The sequence below is a fragment of the Cyprinodon tularosa genome, unplaced genomic scaffold (genome assembly GCF_016077235.1).
Source record: "Cyprinodon tularosa strain WSP-4 unplaced genomic scaffold, ASM1607723v1 ctg246, whole genome shotgun sequence".
NCBI lineage: Eukaryota > Metazoa > Chordata > Actinopteri > Cyprinodontiformes > Cyprinodontidae > Cyprinodon > Cyprinodon tularosa.
The window spans coordinates 1,708,741-1,733,467 of record NW_024038913.1 but is presented as its reverse complement, the minus strand read 5'-3'; the positions used below and the strand labels follow the sequence as shown (position 1 = coordinate 1,733,467).

The following is a 24,727-nucleotide window of genomic DNA, read 5'->3' as shown; positions in this document are numbered from 1 at the left end:
AGGGACTTTTTGTTATACTGTCATTTGTGCAGTAGCATAGAAAAAGGTGTGTTCTGTTATTTCTCTATATACTCAATGATAATACAGAGAACACAGTGTACTTCTCAAAGCTTCTTACCTTGAATTGCGCTGAGGAATTAGTTACCTGTTTATCAGTCTCAGTGAAATTACGTATTTTCTCTACAAGTCAATAATCAATGATAATCACTGCTTTAAATGATGCTTTAGAACTCTGAAATAACAAGTTAACTCCACTATTCAAGAGTCCTAACGGTCATTGTTATTATGTAACCGTGATGACATTGTGGTGAGACACAGGCTTAGGCCACATATAAAAAACACGGATTAATAACAGAAAAAACAAAGTAAGCATCCCTAGAGGAGACCTCTAAAAATAAAAAATAAAATAAAAAAAAGGTAGTTTAAAGTATTCAACATATTAAACACCCTTTTCATGCAAGAAATGTATAGTTTCCATGCTTGATTAGGTAAGCAGTGCCGACCTTATCTATCCTAACTGCACTATCCGATAAAATGTCTCCTGCTTAATAATAGAAACAAAGGCTTTTCCATTTCATGCCGAAAGGTGCGTTGTCCTCTTTTAATTTAAGAAGCATAGCCTCAGGCCTAGAGGAGCCATTCCAGTCACTTCACACATTTTGTGCCAGGAATGTGAACATGGCTCTTTCTTTGGCCCTACAGGGACTGGATAAGACTGCAAAAAGTGATCCTAGCACCCCTTGTACCTTTTACTCAAGCAGACAATGTCCTCTCGGGAGAACATGGTCGTAAGCTTTCTTGAAATCCACAAAAAACATGTGGCTCAGGCAAATTCTTGTCTATAAGACGAAGTCACACAGTCATTTTCTGGAATCCTGAAACATTGTCAGACATTTTTGTGATTATTACAATTTATGCAAAACATATACATATTTATATGTTTCACTTACAGTGGCACTTGCACAACATGTTACAAACATAACTTTATTGTATTTTTGCATTTCCCTTCTTATTTTTCGGTAGTCTCTTTTTTCCAGATATGGACAGTCACTTTACCACTCCTATATAGATTTTTAGCTAATTTTGGATATGTTTGAGTGTTGTAGAGAATGTGTGCATCTTGTATTTTAAACAAGGATACGTTTTACAGACTCGTCTAAAGAGTGATAGATGTTTTAGTTTTTATTCGCACCATTTTCTCTCTATTTGGTACATGTAATTACATTTTCTGTCCTACCCATGGTCAATCTAACTGAAAGATGAAAGTAGATCAAACCCAGCCTTGTGTTGACCTTTAAGTGTTTATTTGTTCTCTGCAGGGATCATGATGATGATGTATCTGTTGCGGAGGCCTGCAAAAAGCTAAATGAAGTCAGCGGTCTTCGAGGAATGGGCAGGTAATACATAGCACTTTAGAGCAAGGTTAAAACTTATGAATGTTTCATATTATCAAACAAATTTAGATAACCAGCTTTTCTGTAAAAAAAAAAAATTCTAACAATGCTTTCATTTGTAAATGAAAAAAGGGTTTTCAAAATGCAGAAAAGAAAAGGTTGGCACACACAGCTGCTGATTGCAATCGCAAATCATTTTGATCCACTCTGCATGTGCAAACATATTTGCCCCTGTTTTAAGACACACAAACCTTCTGAAATTCAGGTAGAGTCATTTTGGTTAGGCATCTTACTGCTGGGATGGTTTACAGCTTTTTTATACTGTCTCTATATTCTCTCATTGAGGTTTAACTGAGTCCTCAGCAAAGGACGCAATGTCTTGCATTTTAAAATCATTAACCCTATTTAGATAAGTTCTGTGTAACTGGTTTCATTATAAGTATGATTAGTAAAAGCTCTAATAGAGCCAATTTCAATCTGGACACCTTTTGTTTTCTTTTTGTTTTTTTACCAAAAATAAATATTCTATGTTCATATCTCCAAGTAACTAAAATCAAATATTTGAAAAACCTTTTAGTTTGAAATTGTTTTCCATTTCACTGGTTGCCAATCTGTTGCAAAGATGAAACAGGTTTTTATCCTGTGCAAAACTTGATGCGTAACATTTTAGGCAATGGATTCACCCAGTCAATATTGTGGTGATTAATTGAACCTGTCATATGGTCACTTGCAGAAGGAAAAAGAATGAAGTGGCACTTATTGAATAAAGAGGCCTTTGTGTGCATTCCTGAAAAAAGAGCGAACTACACCCTGCCTGTAGATTCCACTGAATCATTTGATTTTTGTCTTTTGAAAGGCGCTCACAGAAAAGCAAGCAGCCTGTAAAGGCTATGCACACAGACAGAAGAATCTAATAAATAGTGCATGTGTCTAATAAAAACCACAGAATGGCAGTCACAGCCAAGGGTCTAGAGAAAATCATTTTCTTTTGGGGAAATAGCTACAATTTAATTTCACATTTTTATTTTACCAATTAAAACTGCTTATTATTATTACTATTACCGGTATATTGTATACTATCTTTACAGGTATTTTAAGCAAATTGCAAAGTCAGTGCGTTCAAATGGATCAGCATCATCAGGGTCTGAGGAGAACGTTGATGACTTCCTTGGATGCATCAACATCCCTTTGAATGTGAGTCAGTGTCTGTCCACATAGCATGCTGCACTACTACATCATAACATGCTACATCAAACTAGAAGTTAACTTGAAACTGGCTTCTTTTTTTTGCAGGAAATTCCTGTTGGCGGACATGACACCTGGTTTAAACTGGAGCCCCGGTCCAGTGCATCTAAAGTTCAGGGAGAATGTCACCTCATTCTGAAAGTCTTCACCAGCCAGGTTTTTTTTTAGTTTATTAAGCTTGGTTAAATACACACCTGTCTGTTCGTACAACAGCTAATACTTGTTCTAACTTCAGAGAGACACAACATTATCAAAGAGGGAAACAAATGTCTCCATCCACAAGAAACTTCTCCATCAGATTGTGGAGTATGAGCATGCTCAGGTTAAGGTGAGCAATCATTGAATCATTATACGCAAATAGGAATGGAAAAATATATTTTTGAGCCTAAAGATTTGTTTTCAGATCATGACACAAAAATTATTATCAAAGAAAAATGGTTACATACAAAGTCCTTCTTTTTTATGAGACAAATGGGTATCAAAAGCCAACTTGGCTTTTACAGTAAGTGCCTTTTAAAAGAGAGTTGAGTTTCTCTTCAAGCTTGGCCTCTGCCAGATCTGTAAAACGGAGAGATCTTTTAGAGGTGTGGATCCTTATCATTAGTAATGTAAATATGTATCAACCTCAAAGTGACATTTGATCAGATAAATATTGACAACAAAGTTTTTGCATCTATACTTAGTATGTTTGAAAGTTATCTGAGATTTTTGTGCAAGCTGGCATACCTAGAATGATGCAGCAGGAATCAATTCTATACGATACCAAAACGAAAAACACCACAACTAAATTTGAATTTAAAAAAACCCAAAGAAGAAACTTAACAGCCACCATAGATTATCCATCACAGAGCCTGTAAAGGTACACTGGAGGTTGCCTGAAAGTGTGGATGTCTTACCTGTTGTAAGAGTTGTTGTCTTTTTTCGTTCAATTTTCTATTATAAGCTCTGCATTGAGCAACTTAATGTTTTATTAAATCATTATTGGCAAAATTTTTGTTTTTGAAATATTTCAAGAAAAACTTGAAATACCTGTTTTGTGGTTGCCTTGACCAAGATGGCTGAGAATTTCTGTTTAGAACTTTTACAGGTTTTATGCATAATATATGAACTAAAACCTTGTTGCTTTCTACTTTTTTTTTTACAGTTGTTTGTAGCAGTTCAAGATATTCATGTAAAGTGCATTTTAAATTTTGAATATTATGTAATGATATTGAATTTGGGTTTTTGTCTTAATTTGGTTTGTGGCTACTTGCCAAATTATACAATATTAGCCATTTGGTATTTGCCATGGGTCTTCCAAATAATTTATCTTGTGTATTTCTTAGTGTTTTTTATTTGGTTTTGTCTTTAATTACATTATTTCTGTAAATGAGTTGGTTCTCTTAGTTTCTTCATTGTACGTTTCCTGTCTAATCATATATCAGTTTACCAGAACAATCTGTATTTAGCAGATTCCATTCACCCATGTCTCATTTACCTGTTGTTCGCCAGTTTTGCTCATATTACTTAAGCATTTGGTTTGCTGCCAGCATTCATTAGGTCCTTAGTTTTTGCTTCATGCCTCCACTGTATGCCACTTTCTTTATTTACAAGCCATTTCAACATTAAATTCACAATCATCTGTCTACAATTTAGTCCAGAAAATCAGATTATGAGAGTATTTCAAAAAGAATGATCAATTTTACCTCTAACTCCATGGCTATCATCTTTCTTTTACACACACCATTTGCTCATTTAAGTGGTAAGGCAAGGCAAGGCAAATTTATTTGTATAGCACAATTCAGTACAAAGACAATGCAAAGTGCTTTACATGGTTAAAATATAGGAAAATAAAACAAAATCAAAGCAAGTAGGAAAAAATAAAATAAAAAAAATGCAGAAACAAAAAAAATATTAAAAACAGTTGGACTAAAAAAAAAAAAGTTGAACTAATGATGTTTTAGTTGAACTGTTTAACTAGAACAGTCTAAGGCAATCCTAAACAAATGTGTTTTTAGTCTTGATTTAAAGGAACTCAGGCTTTCCGCACTTTTACAGTTTTCTGGAAGTTTGTTCCAGATAAGTGGAGCATAGGATCTAAATGCTGCTTCTCCATGTTTAGTTCTGGTTCTAGGTATGCAGAGCAGGCTGGAGCCAGAAGACCTGAGTGGTCTGGAGGATTGATACACTGAAAGCAAGTCTGTGATGTATTTAGGTGCTAAGCCATTCAGAGATTTATAGACTAACAGAAGTATTTTAAAGTCTATTCTCTGAGATACAGGGAGCCAGTGTAAGGACTTTAGAACTGGGGTGATGTGCTCTTCTTTCTTAGTCTTAGTGAGGACACAGGCAGCAGCGTTCTGGATCAGCTGCAGCTGTCTGATCCACTTTTAAGGCAGTAATCGATAAATGCATGGATTAGTTTTTCCAGCTCATGCTGAGACATTAGTCGTTTAATCTTGGAAATGTTCTTCAGGTGATAGAAAGCCGACCTTGTAATTGTCTTTAAAAGCTTTTGGAGGTTCAAGTTTGAATCCAGCACTACACCAAGATTTCGGGCCTGATCAGTGGTTACTAGCTGAAGCGACTGAAGCTGTGTGCTAACTTTAGGTCTCTCCTCTATTGGTCCAAAGATTATTACTTCGGTGGTGGGGACTAAACCTGTTTGCACATATTTTGTTTCGTGCAAACAATGTTTTTAGATCCCCTGCAACATGTCTACTTACTCCATGTGCAATATCTTTTAACCCATGCTGATTAGCACTCCCTATATTGTATGAAATCTTTACAGATTAGACCCTTATTAGGCTAAAATAAAGAAATGTATAGGTGGAAAAAATAAATAAATAAAAGAAACCTACAGTCAAACTTGGCAGTGCTAATTTGAAGATCTTGCAGGTTTTTGGTCCTTCATAACCTCAATGACTTACTCTAACTTCCTTAATTTCCGGAGGGAGTCTTCCCAAGGGATCAATAAATTACTGTCTAAGTCTAAGTCTAACTAACAGAACCTTGGGTTCTTCTTTATGCCAGAAATTCCTAAAGGATAAGTCTGACCAAGGGATTGTCAATTCAGTTTATTTATATAGCGCCAAATTCACAACACATGTCATCTCAAGGCACTTTACAGTTCAACCAGATCATACAGTCAAATCGATACAAAGTTTTCTATCTAAGGAAAACCAGTTGATTGCATTGAGTCATTGACTCAAATACAATCCCTCACACTAAGCATGCTTGTAGCGACAGTGGAGAGGAAAAACTCCCTTTTAACAGGAAGAAACCTCCAGCAGAACCAGGCTCAGTGTGAGCGGCCATCTGCCGAGGCCGACTGGGGTTCAAGGAGACAGAAGCAGAGATACAAAAAGCAGCTGTAAAAGGCGGCCCCGTCCAGGAAACACACAGCCAGGCAGACGAGCTCCAAGGCAGCTCCCATGTCAGAGGATGAAGAGAGCACATCCACTCAGTCACGGTCAGAGAAACAGGACCACACTGGAAAACAGGCCGATCTCCAACATCTATAAACAAGGGTGTTGATGGAAGCAGCACAGCTGATGTTTCTTTCCAGGATGACGTCACAGCCAAACAGGAACAGACGAGGCAAAGCTACTCTGAGGAAAAGCAGAGAGAGCAGAAGGTTATAGATTGAACTAACAGATTCTGCAGAATAGGAGAACAGAGAGAGAATGAAGCAGAATGATTAAATGGGGATCCCTATGTCCTCCAAAAGTCTAAGCCTATAGCAGCATAACTATAGAGATAGCTCAGGATAACCTGAGCCACTCTAACTATAAGCGTTATCAAAAAGGAAAGTTTTAAGCCTAGCCTTAAAAGTAGACAGGGTGTCTGCCTCACGGACTAAAACTGGTAGTTGGTTCCACAGGAGAGGAGCCTGATAACTAAAAGATCTGCCTCCCATTCTACTTTTAGAAATTCTAGGAACCACTAGTAAACCTGCAGATTGAGAGCGAAGTGCTCTGTTAGGAACATAAGGAACAATCAGATCTCTGATATAAGATGGAGCTTGGCCATTTAAGGCTTTATATGTGAGAAGGAGGATTTTAAATTCTATTCTTGATTTAACAGGAAGCCAATGAAGAGAAGCCAGGATAGGAGAGATATGATCTCTCTTTTTCATTTTCATCAGAACTCTGGATGCAGCATTTTGGATCAGCTGAAGGCTTTTAACTACAGTTTGTGGACTTCCTGATAGTAAAGAATTACAATAGTCCAGCCTTGAAGTAACAAATGCATGGACTAGTTTCTCAGCATCACCCCTGGACAGGAGATTTCTCATTTTTGCAATGTTCCTCAGATGAAAGAAGGAAATTCTAGAAACCTCTTTGATATGGGATTTAAATGACAGGTCCTGATCAAAAATACCACCAAGATTTTTTACTTTATTATCTGAAATCAGTTTAATCCCATCCAAATGAAGTGACTGGCTAATCAGTTTCTTTTTCAGAGACTCTGGTCCAAAGACTATAACTTCTGTTTTGTCTGCATTCAGAAGCAGAAAGTTAAGAGTCATCCAGGTTTTTATGTCTTCAAGACATGCCTGTAATCTATGTAATGGGTTAGCTTCATCTGGATTTATAGACAGATATAGCTGGATATCATCAGCGTAACAGTGGAAATTAATCCCATGCTGTCTAATAACTCTACCAAATGGGAGCATGTATAAAGTAAAGAGAATTGGTCCTAGCACTGATCCCTGTGGTACTCCACAGGTAACCTTTGAGCGTGTTGAAGATCTAGCATTAACATGAACAAACTGAATTCGATCAGATAGATAAGATTTAAACCAGTCTAGTGCTGTTCCTTTAATTCCAACAAAATATTCAAGTCTTTCTAAAAGAATATTATGGTCAACTGTATCAAATGCAGCACTAAGATCCAACAGGACGAGCACAGACACAAGTCCATTATCTGAGGCCATGAGAATATCATTAGTGACTTTCACCAGAGCTGTTTCAGTGCTATGATGAGCTCTAAAGCCAGACTGAAACTCTTCAAAAAGTTCATTATGGTGTAAGTGATCGCAAACTTGTTTGGCAACTACTTTCTCAAGAATTTTGGATAAGAAAGGAAGATTGGATATAGGTCTATAATTGACCAAGTCATCTGGGTCAAGAGACGGTTTCTTAAGCAGAGGTTTAATTACAGCAACCTTAAAAGCTTTAGGTACATATCCCTGTAACAGAGATAGATTAATCACATCTAAAATGGAGGAGGAGATCAAAGGGAATACCTCCTTAAATAACCTGGTTGGAACTGGATCTAACATACAAGTTGAAGGCTTAGATGAAGACAATAATTTTGCTAATTCAGAAAGTTCAACTGGATCAAAGCAGTCTAAACCCGGTTCAGATTCCATGACTACTTCAGGTACAATCGCGGATAGAGGAGTGCTTATGATCTTATTTTTAATAAGATCAATCTTATTTATAAAGAATCCCATAAAATCATTGCTGCTAAGAGCAGGTGGAATGGACGGTTCAACAGAGCTATGGCTCTGGGTGAGTCTGGCAACTGTATTAAAAAGAAATCTAGGATTATTCTTATTCTCCTCTATTAATGAGGAGAAGTATGCTGCTCTCGCTTTACAAAGGGTCCTCTTATACAGCAGTAAACCATTTTTCCAGACTAGGAAGGACTCCCGCAGGCCTGTGGAGCGATATTTTTTCTCCAGTTTCCTAGCATTTTGCTTCAAAGTATGCAGCTCTGCATTAAACCAAGGAGCAAGCTTTCTATTTTTAACGGTTTTCATTTTCAAAGGAGCTGCGTTGTCTAAGGCAATACGCAGAGAACTAGCAACCCCATCAACAAAATCATCAACCTGTGAAGGGGAATAAGCTATGCTTTTGCACTCTGCAGCACTGCTCAGCGACACAGAGGAGAGAGAAAGTGAAGCAGATTCTTTAAAATTTATAACTGCACTATCTGATAAAAATCTACTAAAATTGAACCTTCTTTTGGGGGAGGAGAACTCTGTTAAAGTAATCCTGAAGGTTATTAGAAAGTGGTCAGAGAGGACAGGGTTGTGAGGAAATACTATTATTTCTTCACATTCTATCCCGTATGTCAGCACAAGATCCAAAGTATGAAGATGAGAATGCGTGGGACCACTCACACTCTGAACAAAGCCAATAGTGTCTAAGATAGCATTAAAGGCTGCTCTTAAGCTATCGCCTTCAATGTCAGCATGGATGTTAAAATCTCCCACTATGATGACCCTGTCAGTATTTAATACCAAATCAGAAAGGAACTCTGAAAACTCATCTAAAAATTCAGAGTAAGGACCTGGTGGACGATACAAAGTTACAAAAAGAAGAGGTTTTCTTGCCTTGAAATTTGGATCAGGGAAATTAAGGGTTAAATGTGTCAAAGGGATTGTGTACTTTAGTTATGCAGCTGGTGGTGATGGGCATGATACTTTAAAAAAGTAATTAGTTGTAGTTATTAGTTACATCTCCCAAAAGGCAACTAAGCCTGTAACGAACAAGTTATTGGTCATGGGTGATGGGTCATAACGTGAGGGTTAATCCACATTCAGCAATCGTTTGGCATAGGGGAATACTTTGTTCTGCAAACATGCTATTTTGATATCGAGTTGCATCATTATCCAATCTATTACCTACCACCTGCACAGATCAGCTAGCGTACTGAGACTTAACTGAATCCTTTTTAAACTGTGCTAGCTTTTTTACATGCAGAGACATTTAAGCAAAGCTTTTAAGTCTGACTGATTTATAGCTATTGAGTTGAGTGGCAAAAAAATGCCCAAATTCCTTATGATGATGAAGTCAACCTAAATCCCTCAGAAAACCCTTTAGACTATTTTAAAAGATAATGAAAGCAAAACCTAAAGAATATAGGGATGAGTGAAGACTTAGTTTTTTTTTATATTTATCTCTGAAGATAATCGATATGATCTCTTTATTCTAGAACATGCCTACAAAGTTCTGATTAACTGTCAGACAAATAATACTGCTATTGTGCTTTCCCAATGTAGCATACACTGTTTGAGCAGCGCATAAGCCAGCGTGCCATAGATGTTTGAACATGCCTAAATATTCTTCCATATGAGTGCCATAGCTTTCACACTTCATTTAATCTGCAGCACATTAATGCCATTCAATCAATGCAGCTATACAACCCAAGCAATGGCCCAGTTAAAAAAAGCATTTAATATTACACTATGATACATGTTGATGGTTTACTGTTCTCAAAATGGGATAATTTTATGACAACTTGAAAGCAATTAAATTCCCAGATGACCATTTCATTCTTTAATAGGGGAAAAGAATTGCAAACAAAACCAAAAGAGTTTGTTGGTATAAATGCTGAAAGGAGCATTGTGCAAGATTAAAAGTAAAAGTATGTCCATAAGAGAGAGATTTAGGTCAGACTCCTTGGATGTGCTTGTGGATGTCTTGCCCTGCACACTCATTTATCCGACTACTTTGTTAAGCCTCTGCTGCCAATGACACATTAGCAAGAGAACACAAGCAGTTGTTTTTGAAGATTGATCACAATAGACCACAAGTTTAGACCACAACGATTTAAAACTCCACATAAGAGAACGAGACAGAAACTTTTGTCTAGTACCAGGAAAAGAGTGAAATTGGAGAGGTGGAATAATACGAGAATAAATATTGGGGCAGTTTTCAAGGGAGCCCAGATCCACCCTGGGAGGAAAAGGGACCAGCAGTTGGTCGTCTTTTGCTAAAAAGGTAAGAAAAAAATCATTTGTACCCCTCATTTAGTGAATGAAAAATCCCCAATAGCCATAAAATTAATTTGAATCTGACAATAAATATAATAACTGAAAACTACAGAAATGAGCACATGAAACTCAGACATTGATTTTGCACCAAGCCTTAAAATAATGCCAAAAAAAAGATTAAACAGACCTGGACAAAAAAGGATGATGCCTCTAGAAAAGATCGAAACTAAAGGGACCTGCGACAAGCTCACTGCAACACAATGCTGTAGGAGTATAACCAGCCCTTAAGAAGATTAAAGATGAAGTTCTGATGAGGCCAGGTTGAAAAGAGATCTCTGACTCCCTTTTTTTTTTCTTTTTTTTTATTATTACTTTTGTCAGATTCGCTTTATTTCATCGACCATTGTGAGGTTCTCTTTCATTAATCAAGGGGTATGACAATTTCATCCACGTGTATAACTCAAATATCTATAACTCCCTTCCCTGAAATGACATAACCCCCCTGAACTAAAGACCTGTGCAGCTGCAGACTACCATGCTTTTCCTCTTCTCCTATCGGTGGGCACATTACTGGTGTTATTTCATCTTGTTGCCAGAGGGGGCAAATGCGTTCAGCAGCTGTAGAACTTGTGCTTTACTTTAACTACAGGTCTTTTAAGAGTAAATACAATTGTCTGTGCTCCGTTGCTCCTTTTTTTGCTGTAACTTCCTATGAGGGAAACCACATATGTTTCCTTCTGATTTCGCAGTAGTTAGAAACTGTCACCATAATGTGTTTTTAACCTACATTGGTATCAAATCATTTGCATTATTTAGGTCTTGGTACCAAGTCAAAAACAACCATATTCCATCTTGGCAAAATGACTCTTCTTACCTTGCAATATGTTTGACTGAAATTATACTGTAGTTCTTTTAAAACTACAGAGAGAGCCATACAACTGGAATGGACAGGTTTCTCCTCCAGCGTGGACTATTCTAACTCACCATGCTGTGCAAACTGATCTTTCACCTCTGCAGCAGGCAATTGTGTAGGTATTAATTCCAATGGATAACACTGATTTCATTGAAAGTGAGACCTAAAGCAATTGGCTGCAAAGGTTCATATTCTCTTTGTTTTATGCAGGCAATGGCAGTGCTACAGCAGCCACCATCGGAACCAGAGGCTCTGCTACTCCCTGCTGCTGCGCCTCCTGAGGACCATCGATGCAGAGTGGGATCCTCCTGCGGTGAGGGGAGACCTGGTAGGTTCAGCATTATAAGCTTCACAATGGGGGAAAAAAAAACATTCATCACCTAGAAACGGTCACCTCATTAGCTCAGCCCTTCACCAGCTTTGACCAAGGTTTTTGGTTCAGCCAAAAATGTCTCACAGCCAGTGTACTGGAAGCTATAACTGAGGGCCCTTCCTATGTCCAGGAGAGGCAGCTATCAGACAGCTTCAGACTGTACACAGAGCACTGCGTGTGCCTGATGAAGAACATGCGTCAGGTTTTCCCCTGCACAAGTGCTGCTGCCATTACACGCTACGAGCTCATGCTGAGGTAAAGTCACACCCCCATCACATCAGGCTCTCGCCTCCCATACCAACAACCCTTTTCACTCCAACAAACACAGAGAGACTAAAGCCAGTCAGTCACACTCTGTGCAGGCAGCAGTAATATCACGGTATTTTACAATGATATTATCTTGATCATTTCTCATTATTCATATGAAACAAAATAATTATCGTTTGTTTCTTACTCAAAATTGTTGATCAAAAGCTAAAAAAGGATGAATTTTGTTTGTCAGTAATTTGACGTATTATCATTTTATCCTAATATTATTTTTCATTTTTTATCATGCATGGTTTCCATATGACTTGCAACAAAATTGTCACATATACAGCACTCATATTGCACAACGCAATAAACCTAAAGCTATTTGTGTCCTTTTAAAATATAGTAAGAACAAATAGAAATGTGTAGAAGCTTCTTAAATTATGTATTTCCACTGCTCCTCTTTCAAAGGTGGTGGCAGCTGGTGGAGTTTTCTCCCGGGGGGGGGGGGGGGGGGGGGGGGGGGGGGCTATAATTTCACAATAGACATATGCCAAACATCAATAAAACGTACTATAGTATGCTAAGTAAATCGAGGTCATTAGTCGGTGGGTCGGCAGCCTAGCACCCTCTATTGGCGAGCTGCCACTGCTGATGATGCCTCTGAAATCTGCAAAAATCCACTGATCAAAATCTTTGCATTTGATTGTTTTTAATGCTTTCTAATCAGAAACATGAATCTATTAAAATGTGTTCAGCATTCTTAGGTATAATAAGCTTGACACTCAGATTTACAGAAAATCTAAAATTACTATATTAATTCATTTGTGGGAACGGTAATGAAGTCCTCATATTTACACATGTTTCCATGAGTTACTGATTGGTCAAGGGTTGGACCACATGGCTTAAAAATAATCATTCATAAAAACTCTCATACACACCCAGCACATATCTTTACCCTGCTTCATAAATAACCCAGACTCCTGCATACAATTAGACTGAAATTCATTTAGTGAGATTGCAGCCATTATACTTGCTAAACTCTGAGAACAATGTGTCACCGTGTGATGAGTTGAATAGCAATTTTGTGGTGTAATTGGTTTTTTCCTGTCTGTGCATGCCAGGGGGATTGGCTACATGCAAAACATGAGGGCATTTAAGACTGTTTGTCCTCTCCGAAATGAGCTTCATTTGGACATCACCACTGCTGTCAAGGTAACAATGGAGCAGCCTTTATAACAGAATAGAACATCTGTATTACTGTATAATCAATTTCAGCTCTAAACTGTTGGGTTATTTATTTAGTTTAGACAAAATATGATAAAATCCATTCAAGAGTAGTTGAAAAGTGGTAAAACATATTTTTTTTTTACAAAGCTAGTAGTGGAAGTGTCAATTTTTGGAAAATAAATACCATTTTAAACAGAGGGACATTGTGATAATGTAAATAATAAAAGAAAATGCAGTACATCAAAACCTTTTAAAACGGGAACATGATAGTTGTAATTCTAGTGTGAAAGACATTTGTAATTGATTTTGGACAGAATCAAAACATTTCTATTAATAATAATAAACTAAAAGTTTGAAATTGACTTCATTTTAACAAGATAACATGTCTTGAAATGTTCTGGCATTACCTGACAAATCTATTTTTTTTTATGTTTTCTTTTTATTAACAGAAAGGAACGTCTGAGTGGTATGAAAGCTTAATAGCTCAGTATAAACCAGAGGAAGGGGTAAGTTTATATGTAATGCTACAAATCATCCCATTTGAGTAAGCGAGGCTCATATATATATATATATGCACCATCATTTATTTATTTTTTTGATAATTCAGTCTCTGGAGGAGCAGCTGAAAAAACTGGTACATGTGATCGATGCTGTTTGTGCAGACCTACAGAGAGCCCAAAATATCTACAACAAGGTCTTTTACAGGTGATTATTTTATGTATTGTTTTTCTTGTTTTACTAAAGGCAGTAGTGCTAGCTACTTCGTAGCTCAGTGTGTAAATTTTGTGAAACCTAGTGAAAAAATTGTTTGTGTGCTCTCTTTGTATTTAGTCTCATTTCATTTCAACTTTTGCTCTCACAGTGCCGTGAAAGTAGATTTTTTCAGCATATCATACAGGCAGTTGGAAAAACAGGTGAGTCTTTGAAACGAGGTGAAAATGTCTTCTGAAGTCTCTGTGAGTCATGCTGCGATGTTGTTGTTGCTAAATTTGACTCTGCCTCTTTCCAATTTTTCCTCCCGGCAGGTAGCAGATGATGTAAATGTAGCAATGGAGAGGGTTTGTGGCACTCTGGAGCAGGAGAGCTCCAGACTGACTCAGACTATGGGGGAAACCATCTTCGAACTCTTCATGTCCTTGAAGATCCTCAAAGGCTTTCGAGAGTTTCTTCCCCTCAAGTTTGTTTAATTCAGACAACTATTCAGGTCTTGATCTTTTTTATCATCTGTTTTATTAATAAACACTTCTGCTCTTCTCAAATAGGGACGCCAAAATGTTGGCACTAACAGGCTTTCATAACTGGTTCAAGTCATCGATTCATAAGTTCCTGCAGATTGTTCATGACAGGTCTTGTGACAGAATCCGCAAAGCAGTGGACACAGATCAGGTGGGCCACTTCTGCACTTCAAAGGCAATTAATTAGATAATTAAAAACTATCAGTTGGTCTGGGATGACAGGACCTACAAATAGAAACAAACATCCACTGTGTTTAAGTCCATAACCCATAGGCGTGTGGAACTAAGTTTAGTATTAATTTCAATGTTTTTAAGTCCTCATCATAATATTTTTGTTGTAGCTTAATATCAATTCAGTTTATTTTTACAGCGCCAATTCACATGTCATTTCAAGGCACTTTACAGAGACAATTAAACCAGATCATACAGTCAAATTGGTTCAAAGCTTCTATCTAAGGAAAACCAGCTGATTGCATCGACTCCTTGACTCGAAAGCAATCACTCACACCAAGCATGCTTGTAGCGACAGTGGAGAGGAAAAAAAAACTCCCTTTAAACAGAAAGAAACCTCCAGCGGAACCAGGCTCACAGTGAGCGGCCATCTGCCGAGGCCGACTGGGGTACAAAAAGATCAAAGCAGAGATACAGAAAGAATCAGATATAGAAAAGGTTACTGTTAGCCAACTCCACAGATGGCCCCATCCCGGAACGACAAAGCTAGGCAAACAAGCTTCTAGCCAGTTCCAATGTAAGAGGCTGACAGAGAGCACACATAATTAGTCATGGTAAAAGAAAAAGGACTACACCCCAAAATCTATTAACAAAGATATCGATGGCAGCAGCACAGCTGATATTTCTCTCCAGGATGATGTCACAGTCAAACAGTAACAGACCAGATGAGGCTACTATAACTGGAAAAGCTGAGAGAACAAAAAGTTAGGGGTTGAATTAATAAATACTGGAGAATGGGAGAATAGAGATAGAATGAAGCAGAATGATGAAAAGTGGTCTCTATGTCCTCCAGCAGTCTAAGTCTATCGCAGCATAATTAAGAGAATCAATGAATTGTTGAATCATTTTGAATTTTTTTTATTGTTTCAAGTTTTTATTTTACTTTAAATATAAAAAAAATATTGTGTGCTAAACCTCCTGATTGAATCATAAATTCAAAATACTTTTTTAACTGAATCAATTAATTTTCTGCCATTGTAAAATCATTAAAAAGCATGTGTTCTGTGAGCAGCTTCAGCCTGTGCAACAAGCCAAACACAGTTCATCAGCAGTCGAAGCGACAGCTTGCTTCAGCCAGGTACGCGAGATCTGGCTCCAGCTGGCCTGGCCAGACTCTGCGGGGGCCTTCATCTTTGTCACTCGTCTGACAGACGTGAGTGCCACTTTTAGCATTGTCACACATGCATACTCATATCCTGCAGTCATAAAGAGATGATGCTTAGAAGACATGCATGCAGCAAGAGTTTAAAGAAGACTCATGTTATCCCTTAGATGTTTTCTCCTTTTGTTTTTCATATTGCAAGCACAAACTTTAAATTGATAAATTGATATGTTTATAAGCCAGCACAAGGTAACGTATACAGTATGTGGTTGAAACGGGAAAAACATTTGGAACACTAGAACACACAGCCAGAGCTCCAACTGCATGTTTTGCATCTGTTAGGTAGTAGTAAGGCCCTTGAGGGGTTGGAGGCATACTCTAAAAGACTTGCAGAAGCAATTGGTCTGAAAGGGGTTCTAAAAAGGATTTACTCAACACTGTTAAGAATAAATGAATGTCATGTATTTTATACTTTCATTTCTATAGAAAATGATCATCAGTTATTCCTGCTGTGCTATCATATACAAAGATACCGGAACATTGTATAAGCCCCCCTGGCTATGTGTCCCACAGAACTTCTGCAGTGAAGCTGTTTGCTACTCAGAGATGATGACGCGCAAGATTGAGAGGAACCAGCTGGGCCGAGACCACAAGAGCTTCATAGTGCAGGTAGCGCCTGTAGCGAGGAAGAGCAAGGGGAGGGCACATATGGTTTTTAAAGCAAAAAGTTCCTCCTTGTAAGCTCAGTATGAGGGCACAGATCTATGCACAACGAAATAAAGCTGTTACATAGTCATTAATCATTTACACCCACGACCCATCTCTCTACTTCTTGGTAGCCCTGCTTCTTTTCCTTCTTTTTATCTCTACCACCACCCTTCTGGTTCTCCCTTTCTGCTCCTCTTGGCTTTCTGCTAGCTCTGCATTGGACTGAACAACGTAGAGCACGTGCGTGTTTTCCTGGCTCAGCTGCCCCGGGACCTTGGCTGGGCTGGCGTGGAGCGAGCCATGGAAGAGTCCTGTGGGGTGGAGGGGAAAGAGCAGGTTTACAAGGCCCTAAATGGCCAGCTGTTCAACATGGACCTGGACCTGCAAAGAGAAGTAAAACGCCTGATCACTCTGCTCACTGATAAGGTGAAGCATTACCCTCAACCATCGGACTATATTGGTATCAATTAGAATATATACAGAGTGGTATAACTACTAATCATGAAAATACCTGTACATTATTTTGTACATTGGGTTTTTTTCTTCATTCAAACATCCAATTTATCTTTTGCCACCAGAATGCTGTTAAAAAAATGACTGCCATACCTAAATATTTGAGACATCTGTCCTTTAGTAGATAGTTATAAAAAAAATAAAAAAAACATGTGCTGTTTAACAACTGAACATTAAATGTGCAGATGCTGCCTGAGCTGCGCCGCTACATTCAGCACATCAGCTTGTCCCCAGATTCCATCAACAATGACGACGTATGTAGCAACAAATATTTGATCATTTCACTTATGTTAGAGAGTTTTTATGTGTGACACATGACTTATTTTTCAGGCTGTTTCCCCCCTTATGAAGTATCTTCAAGACACTATGCTCATCCTGACAGCAAACCTTGTCAAAGAAAATCTGAGCAGGTATAAATATATTGTATATATGTGTATTTTCTATTCATGTCACCTAGGTGGGCTGCTCAGTGGCACAGTGGGTAGCACTGCTGCCTTGCAGCAAGAAGGTACTGGGTTTGGTTCCTGGCTTTCTTTCTGCATGGAGTTTGCATGTTCTCCCTGAGCATGCGTGGGTTCTCTCCGGCTACTCCGGCTTTCCCCCACAGTCCAAAAACATGACTCTTAGGTTAATTGGTTTCTCTAGATTTTCCTTAGGTGTGATTGTGTGCTTGAATGGTTGTATGTCCTGTTTGTCTCTGTGTTGCCCTGCGATGGACTAGCAACCTGTCCAGGGTGTACCCCGCCTCTTACCCATTGATAGCTGGAGATAGGCACCAGCACCCCTCACGACCCCAATTGGGAAAAGCGTGTCAGATAATGGATGGATGGATGGTCACCTCACTGCTTTGTTTTTGATGTCACTCCCCGATCTCTACAGGGAGCATGATCCATACCATCAGTTTATTTGCCCACGTGTAAGCAGATATTTACCCAGGTCGTCATGAATAACCTAATTAGGATACTCAGAGTACTTCTTTCTATTATTAAATCAGCAAAAACGCTTAACTTCATCTTATAAAAAATATTTAACTGCTTGTCTGTCATTATTGGACATGCTCAGAGCAGTTCAGCAAACATATGATTGCACTATTTTTTCTGCATTGTAATTATGTTTTTATAAAGATTATGCACTATATACCATAAAAAGTTCAATTAAAGCAAACATATAGCTCAAAAATGCTACATTTATGCAACAATCCAAACCCGATAAATTTAGTTAGAGGAGGTAGAATAACGTAATACCAGTCTGTTTTATAAAGGACAATCAAAGGCAACCTGGATGTATTTCTGGTTGCGCATATGCAAATGATCATGATGGTACGGATCATCATACCGGTACAGATGGGGTAGTGACAGTGGAACAGTGGCGAAAGTAATTGCAATGAAAGTTGGAACGAAACCAACAATGCCACAGACTTTTCTTCATCATGCACAGAGAAACTGCTAAGAAAAAGACTGATATAGCTAACTACAGAATTACAAAAACTTTATTTAGAGGCTGAAAAAGATTTGAGATTGTTTTAGTCTAACCTTTTGTCTGAAATAGCTCCAGCTTCTAGAATGATGCAGCCCAAATCCAGACATATGTCAGTTGACAATTTGGTGATGAGAATTTGAAACTAATGTTCTCAAACACACTTGCACTACTTTGCAGGAAGGAATGACCAAATGTATCTAGATTTTTATTGTCACATAAATTGCATGGAAAACATGCAAAAGCGTGTAGCTGTAACATAGCAAAATGTGGCAAAGATATAAGAATATTTGAAGCACAAAAGTGTAAAGCATTGACAAATACATGGAATATGTGTGTTGCATGATTAATAACAATACATATTATGACTTAGAATATATTTGTCATAAACAATAGTTAGTATAGTTATGTTATTTGTTATGATGGTTTAGCCCTTAAAGTGGCTAAACCATCCACTCTGTCTCCTGCAAGTTCCCCATAGAAAACACAGGCAAAAATGTTCAGTTTATTGAACTGAGGCAAAGCCAGCAGGCTGGAGCTACATATGAAATATGTCCCTTAGACATACAACCTTTCCAAGTCGATTATCTGAGAAATGATGGACAGCATTTCCTCCAGCCTAAAAAGAGAGGACACCATCTGTTTTTTTTTTTTATTATTATTATTATTTTTGTTTATTACCAGCACCCTGTAGCGACAGCATGCATGACTACATAAGGGGTCGTAATTCCACATGTCTTTAGAAACTTTTTGCTTCTATAAAATTCCCATTAAGTCTGTATAATTTTTCCTTTTGGAGAAACACAGGCTGCTACCAAAGATGGCATCTTTTTCAGGAGGAGGACCTGGCACTGTAACAAGTGTTTGGACATTAATCTGGTTTTGGCTAAAACTGCAAAACAGCTTTGAAAACAAGTGATTATTTTAGTTCAACATTTAATATGTTCACATTCCTGTTCCCTCCAAGAAGTGTGGGTTTTGTCAACATGATTTTGGAAACAGGGTTTCACGTTTTTCTGTCTGTGGGGGTTGGTGTTTTGAGAGCGTCCCTCGTGCTTATTGTCTAACAGAGTTCTGCAGAGCATGTGGGAGCTTCTTCTCCAAATGATCCTGGACGCGGTCACAGAAAACAGGGGTGTTCAAGTGGAGTTCTACAACCGCTTCCAATATACAGTTGAGGTCAGTATCACATCTTTCTACTTTAATAATCTCCCTCTCTGTATGCTAGATGTAATGCACTACTTAGCATATGTCAGATATTCATGAGGTCTTCAGATAGCAGCTATGTGCCAACATGAGCTCCCTTATGAATGACAATGTGGAAACTGTTGTTTATTCAACAAATTCAGCAAGCTGGCAGGGGACGTCACACATTTCCATCAGAAGTCAGGGCCAGCCACACAAGTAGACTAAGTTGGGATTCAGCAGCCGTTTGCACCATCCTTCCACACCTTCCTCCACAAATATCACGTTTGCCTGCCCGAGGTTTCATAATGTTTGTGTGAACAACATCTTCTCGAAGCTGAGACTTTAGCCTGTTCCTATTAGAGGGGTTTGTGCAATGACTCACAGCAGGCTTGCTCTATTTTTGTTGTCATTTAAATGTTTTAGACCCTGTTGCAGTTCTTCCATGTCAAGGGAGATGGTTTGTCCTTGGAAGACATGAAAAGCGGAGACTACAAGGTATGTAGTTAAGCAAATCTGCCTGCTGAGTTTTATTGGTTTGGTAAAATTACATCCTTTCCTTAACTGTTTATCTTTGTCGTTTAGGTGTTGGATGAAGAGCTCAGACTAAATAAATGCTCCTCCTTTGATCTGATTGAGCGGTACTACCTGGAGAAAATTTCCCTCCAGGTGTGTTAAGTTCTCCGAAGAGACAGTTATATTAAAGTGGATAGAGAGGTATTGATTGAATACGCTGCGGTCCATCACTTTAAAATAGATTGAAAGTGTCTTTTCTCAAGATCCTAAAAGCATCATGCAATCAAGTAATGCAAGATATTGACACAAAATGTGAATAATTTTTTAGGTTGTAAGAAAAAAAGAAAGATCTTCTATGTCAGTGGATTATTGTTTTTGCTTGGTTGGTGAATATGTGTTTCTTTTACTAATGATGTTGCAGAAAACACTCAAACATACGCCTTATGGTCGGATCAGTGTGAAATGCTACTATGACCCTCCAGAGCAGAGACTGACTGTGGAGATTCTGCATGCTGCGGACATAATCGCACTGGATGCCAACGGTATGAATAAGAAAGAAAGTAGACAGAAGCCTGTTAGTCAACTCATGCTTTGATCCTCTTCCTCAGGTCTTAGTGACCCCTTTGTCATCGTGGAGCTTTGTCCTCACCACCTCTTTCCAGCAGCCAAGAGTCAACGCACTCAAGTGAAGCTGAAGACGCTGCACCCGGTGTTTGATGAACTATTTTATTTGTGAGTGAAATCCCTTAGTTTGGTTGCTTTGGAGAGATTTCTATTCAGCTCAAAGTCCTCCACCTTTTTGATGCTACAACCAATTATTTCAGCGATTTAGAATCCCGAAGCCTAAAACAAACAGACTGGAAAACTCCTTTGTTTCATGTGCTATATTAGTTCTAAACTCTCACTGTTTATGATTTTATCCTCCTTCCTTTGCTTTTCATAGAACAATTATTTTCAGCAGCATTTCTTTAAATCTGAAATATTTAATGTCACTTGGTTTAATGGTCACTGCATGCTGTCAGGGATTTTAGCAGACAATTTTGTTCGACAGTTAATGTGTGTGTGTGTGGGGGGGGGGGGGTATTTCTTTCTTTGAAGGCTTGCCCATTTAGGTCTGAGTGGCGACAATAAAATGACTTGAAATTGAACTAGAAAAATTTGAATCTGTCTTCTTTGAATCTTATTTGATAAACCAACACAAAATGTCACATGGTTCTAAAGTAGAAACAGAAACATATAGGGTTTCCAATTCTTCAATGAATAAAAAAACTGTTTCTTATTCTTTAACAGTTTCAAATCTCGAGGCTTGTATCCAAAAGCTTTGTAGAGTTTTTTTCCCATTCTTTGTGCTAACATAGCTGAACTTTGCTGAGCTTATCTAAACCACTCAGCTGGAGCTCTGGCAGTGTTGTTTTCCTGCTGGAAGATGAACCTCTGCCCCATTTTAAAGTTGTTTGCAGCCTTTTACAGCCTTTTACAGGTTTTCTTATATTTAGCTACAAGCACCTTTCCTTTCCATCAACTGATCAGCACAATGCTGTCACCACCATGTTTAAATGTTACAAGTCGCGTTAATTAGGTTATTAATTTTCTGCTACAACATAAGCTTTAGCATTAGCTAAAAAAGTCATAAAGAACCAAAACACCTTGTTCCAAGTGTCCCCCTACAGGGCTTATGGCAAACTGCACATTAATGTGCTTATAATAATTTGTTCTAATAACAAATTCTTCATTTTTAGCTGTAGATCCTTCTTCTGTTCTTAATTCCCTTCTTATCCAGCATTTGAGTTTTCTGGATAGCCATGTCATATTGACCTGAAACCCACTGTAGAGCTTTTCACAACTTTATTCCTGGCCAGCATGACTATTTTATTTTGGTGTCTATGATGCTGTTTTTTTAGTAGTGCTCTAACAAAGATCAAAGCCTTCACAGAACAACTGGATTTACAGTGAGTTTGAACTGTAGACTAATTAGGTAACATCTTGCAGAGAAGAGAGTTGGTTTAACAGAGTTTTCTTTGGAAGAGTCAGAGTAAAAAGGGGAAATACATTATTTTGTGCTGCTTTGTGTTTGTCCATTACATAAAATTCTAATAAAGCTGCTTAATATTTTATTTTTGTTACATGACACAATGTTGAATAAGTATGTATGCAAAATGACAGAATATGTTACTGTGTTCTTCATTTGTTTGCATTTTTATTTTTTTCCAGTCATGTCAGTCCTGAACAGTACAGACACAGGTACGCTTGTCTGACCTTCACTGTGATGGATTATGACTGGCTCTCTACCAACGACTTTGCCGGAGAAGCTGTCGCTCCTATTAGCGACTTCTGCTGGCCAGGGAGACCAAACGCCTCGGCTGCCGGAAAGAATGTCCAGCCAGTCATTCTGCACTTGTCCCGCAGCAAACCCAGTGGTACAAATACAGTAGCTGAGGATGTTTTAATCCTCTCACACAGAGATAACATTGTATCTTGCCTTTAGGGGAAATTCTAAGAATATAAAAAGCCACGTGTGTTCTCTCTGTTTCTATCTTAGAAAAGCCAATCATGAGGATGCTGGATGCTCGTACTGGAGACAGGGAGGCTCAGGAGTTTGTCCGCAGGCTGAAGGAGATTGAGAAGTCGATGGAGGAGGACTAGGAACTGTTGGTACTGGTTGTCTTCATGTTTTCTGACCACATATTGCGACATGTGCTTTTGTACTTGTATCAATGTTTACAATATCTAACTTTTTTCCCTAATGTATTGTTTGCTTGGTAATTATACCAAAACAAAAAGAGAATCAGGATGTTTTCTTACTGGAAGATGAACATCCTGTCACTGTGCAACTCTATGCTGTCTCAGTTGAACTATATTTTAGAAGTTAATGGATAGTCGATAATGAATGTTCTTAGTCTATATTTTTTGTAATGAAGTAATTGTTATGCTTGTTGTATATTTGATATGATGGATTTATCACTGAAAAACTATTTTGTTGACCTAGTCAACATATAGCTCTAAATCTAACGTCTAAACCTGTACCTCAGATTTGCTCATTAGTTAAAGAGGAATTTAGCAGGGGTTCTTTAAAAAAAAAAAAGTGGAAGTCAATTGTGTGAAAGCTTATTTAAGGTGTTAACCTGCTACATCATACATCACAATTAGTGGCACTCCTGGAAAAGTTGTGTTAATTAGAGTGAAACTGTCAGCACTCTACTATATGTAGGTATGGACATGTTTAAACAAAGTTACCCATTCCCTGAACTACTCAAATCTACACATATCAGCACCACCTGCAAGGCATTTCCTATTGTTTTTCCCTTGTGGTGAGCAGAAACTGACCTTTGTGTCATATTATATTTATACCACTGGAAAACAAGGTGTCGTTGGTTGCTATTTAGTTCCAAAACACTATAATCAACCTGACAACATTAAGTATGCATCACTACAATTTGTTTAATAGATTAATTATATAGACATTGGTGTGCCACCAGGGATCTTTTTAAAATCAGATATTTTTTCCCTCCTGAAAAACTATACTCAGCCTGCAGGTTGAATCCACTCACATATTGTACCACTGCTGTTTTTGTATGGCTTAATGCACTTCTTAATAGCGCTAATCAATTGTAGAAAGAATTGGAAGATTCCTATTATGAAGCTTCTGACTTCAAACATATAGGAAAAATAAAAAGAAATACATTTTAAAGAGAGTTTTAGGCAGTCGGACACTTAATGTTTGTGGTCTAGTCTGGTTTAGCAGCAGGGAGGTCTAATATTTCCTTACAGACACACACCACTGCTCGGATTCATTTAACTTCCTAGATTGGTTTTTCATGGTGGGAAAGGTCATTGAGAAAAAACAGCGTTATAAAATAACTCAGTCTCTTATATAACTATAAGAGACTGTGGGTGGACAAGAACTATATAAACTGTAATATAAACTGTAAAAACTCTTCATGTCAATGGAAAAATGCTGTGGATTAAGCAATTTATTGAATCTTTTTTGAATTGCCTAACTGGCACTTTAGCTGTAAAAACCTGGATAAAATACTCAACACATAATTTCAATTTATTTAAAAGTAATTAACACATCAGAGTTGAAGTTTAAGGGTGCAAAAAGTTACTAGTAAGACCTTTTTTCTTTCTTTCTTTCTTTCTTTCTTTCTTTCTTTCTTTCGTAATTGCATTTTTTTTTTTTTGATGGAGGCAAAAATGTAGCACAAAGAACAACCTTTTTTCAAATGACCAGCATTTAAAAAAACAGGCTTACAGGTTTGGCTGCTGTAGCATTAAGTAACCTCTAGAAAACAACTATCAGACTTCACAAAGGCCTTTGATATCTCAGCTTCAAGTCAACGCAGATAACGCTTAATTTATGATTCAAATATGAATCTGTGTCACAGTCTGACATTTCATCTCCCAAGGTGAAGAGATGTGAGAAGAATAATGACTTGTGCAGGGGTATAATTGCACTTGAGGGGAAAAGAAAGTCCTACCCTTTGCTGCAGCTCTTTAGCCTGACAGGCAGAATTCAGCTTGAGCTCCCAAAGCTGAGTGAGTGAAGCTAAAAGACCGGGACCTTAATAAAGATGACTGACAAACTGTGACCTGAAATACAACCACTTTTACCATGTTAAAATGAAAATCCTGTAACATTCCTATACAAG

The 24,727-nt window shown here is 37.9% G+C and overlaps 1 protein-coding gene across 1 annotated transcript in view; it reads left to right on the top strand.

The window, feature by feature from the left end:
* Positions 1 to 23,208, top strand: part of baiap3 (BAI1 associated protein 3) — a 59,416-nt gene extending 36,208 nt beyond the window's left edge. The window contains exons 10-34 of the mRNA XM_038287797.1: positions 1,320 to 1,397; positions 2,483 to 2,588; positions 2,688 to 2,795; positions 2,875 to 2,967; positions 11,272 to 11,375; positions 11,471 to 11,588; positions 11,764 to 11,888; positions 13,007 to 13,097; positions 13,562 to 13,618; positions 13,720 to 13,817; positions 13,975 to 14,026; positions 14,138 to 14,289; positions 14,375 to 14,498; positions 15,591 to 15,731; positions 16,254 to 16,349; positions 16,599 to 16,814; positions 17,087 to 17,155; positions 17,232 to 17,311; positions 19,448 to 19,556; positions 19,989 to 20,060; positions 20,148 to 20,231; positions 20,500 to 20,620; positions 20,687 to 20,810; positions 22,290 to 22,495; positions 22,618 to 23,208. Coding sequence (XP_038143725.1) covers positions 1,320 to 1,397; positions 2,483 to 2,588; positions 2,688 to 2,795; positions 2,875 to 2,967; positions 11,272 to 11,375; positions 11,471 to 11,588; positions 11,764 to 11,888; positions 13,007 to 13,097; positions 13,562 to 13,618; positions 13,720 to 13,817; positions 13,975 to 14,026; positions 14,138 to 14,289; positions 14,375 to 14,498; positions 15,591 to 15,731; positions 16,254 to 16,349; positions 16,599 to 16,814; positions 17,087 to 17,155; positions 17,232 to 17,311; positions 19,448 to 19,556; positions 19,989 to 20,060; positions 20,148 to 20,231; positions 20,500 to 20,620; positions 20,687 to 20,810; positions 22,290 to 22,495; positions 22,618 to 22,721 — 2,728 coding nt within the window. The 3' untranslated portion in view covers positions 22,722 to 23,208. The remainder of the gene's footprint in view (positions 1 to 1,319; positions 1,398 to 2,482; positions 2,589 to 2,687; positions 2,796 to 2,874; positions 2,968 to 11,271; positions 11,376 to 11,470; positions 11,589 to 11,763; positions 11,889 to 13,006; positions 13,098 to 13,561; positions 13,619 to 13,719; positions 13,818 to 13,974; positions 14,027 to 14,137; positions 14,290 to 14,374; positions 14,499 to 15,590; positions 15,732 to 16,253; positions 16,350 to 16,598; positions 16,815 to 17,086; positions 17,156 to 17,231; positions 17,312 to 19,447; positions 19,557 to 19,988; positions 20,061 to 20,147; positions 20,232 to 20,499; positions 20,621 to 20,686; positions 20,811 to 22,289; positions 22,496 to 22,617) is intronic.
* The last annotated feature ends 1,519 nt before the right edge of the window (positions 23,209 to 24,727 follow it).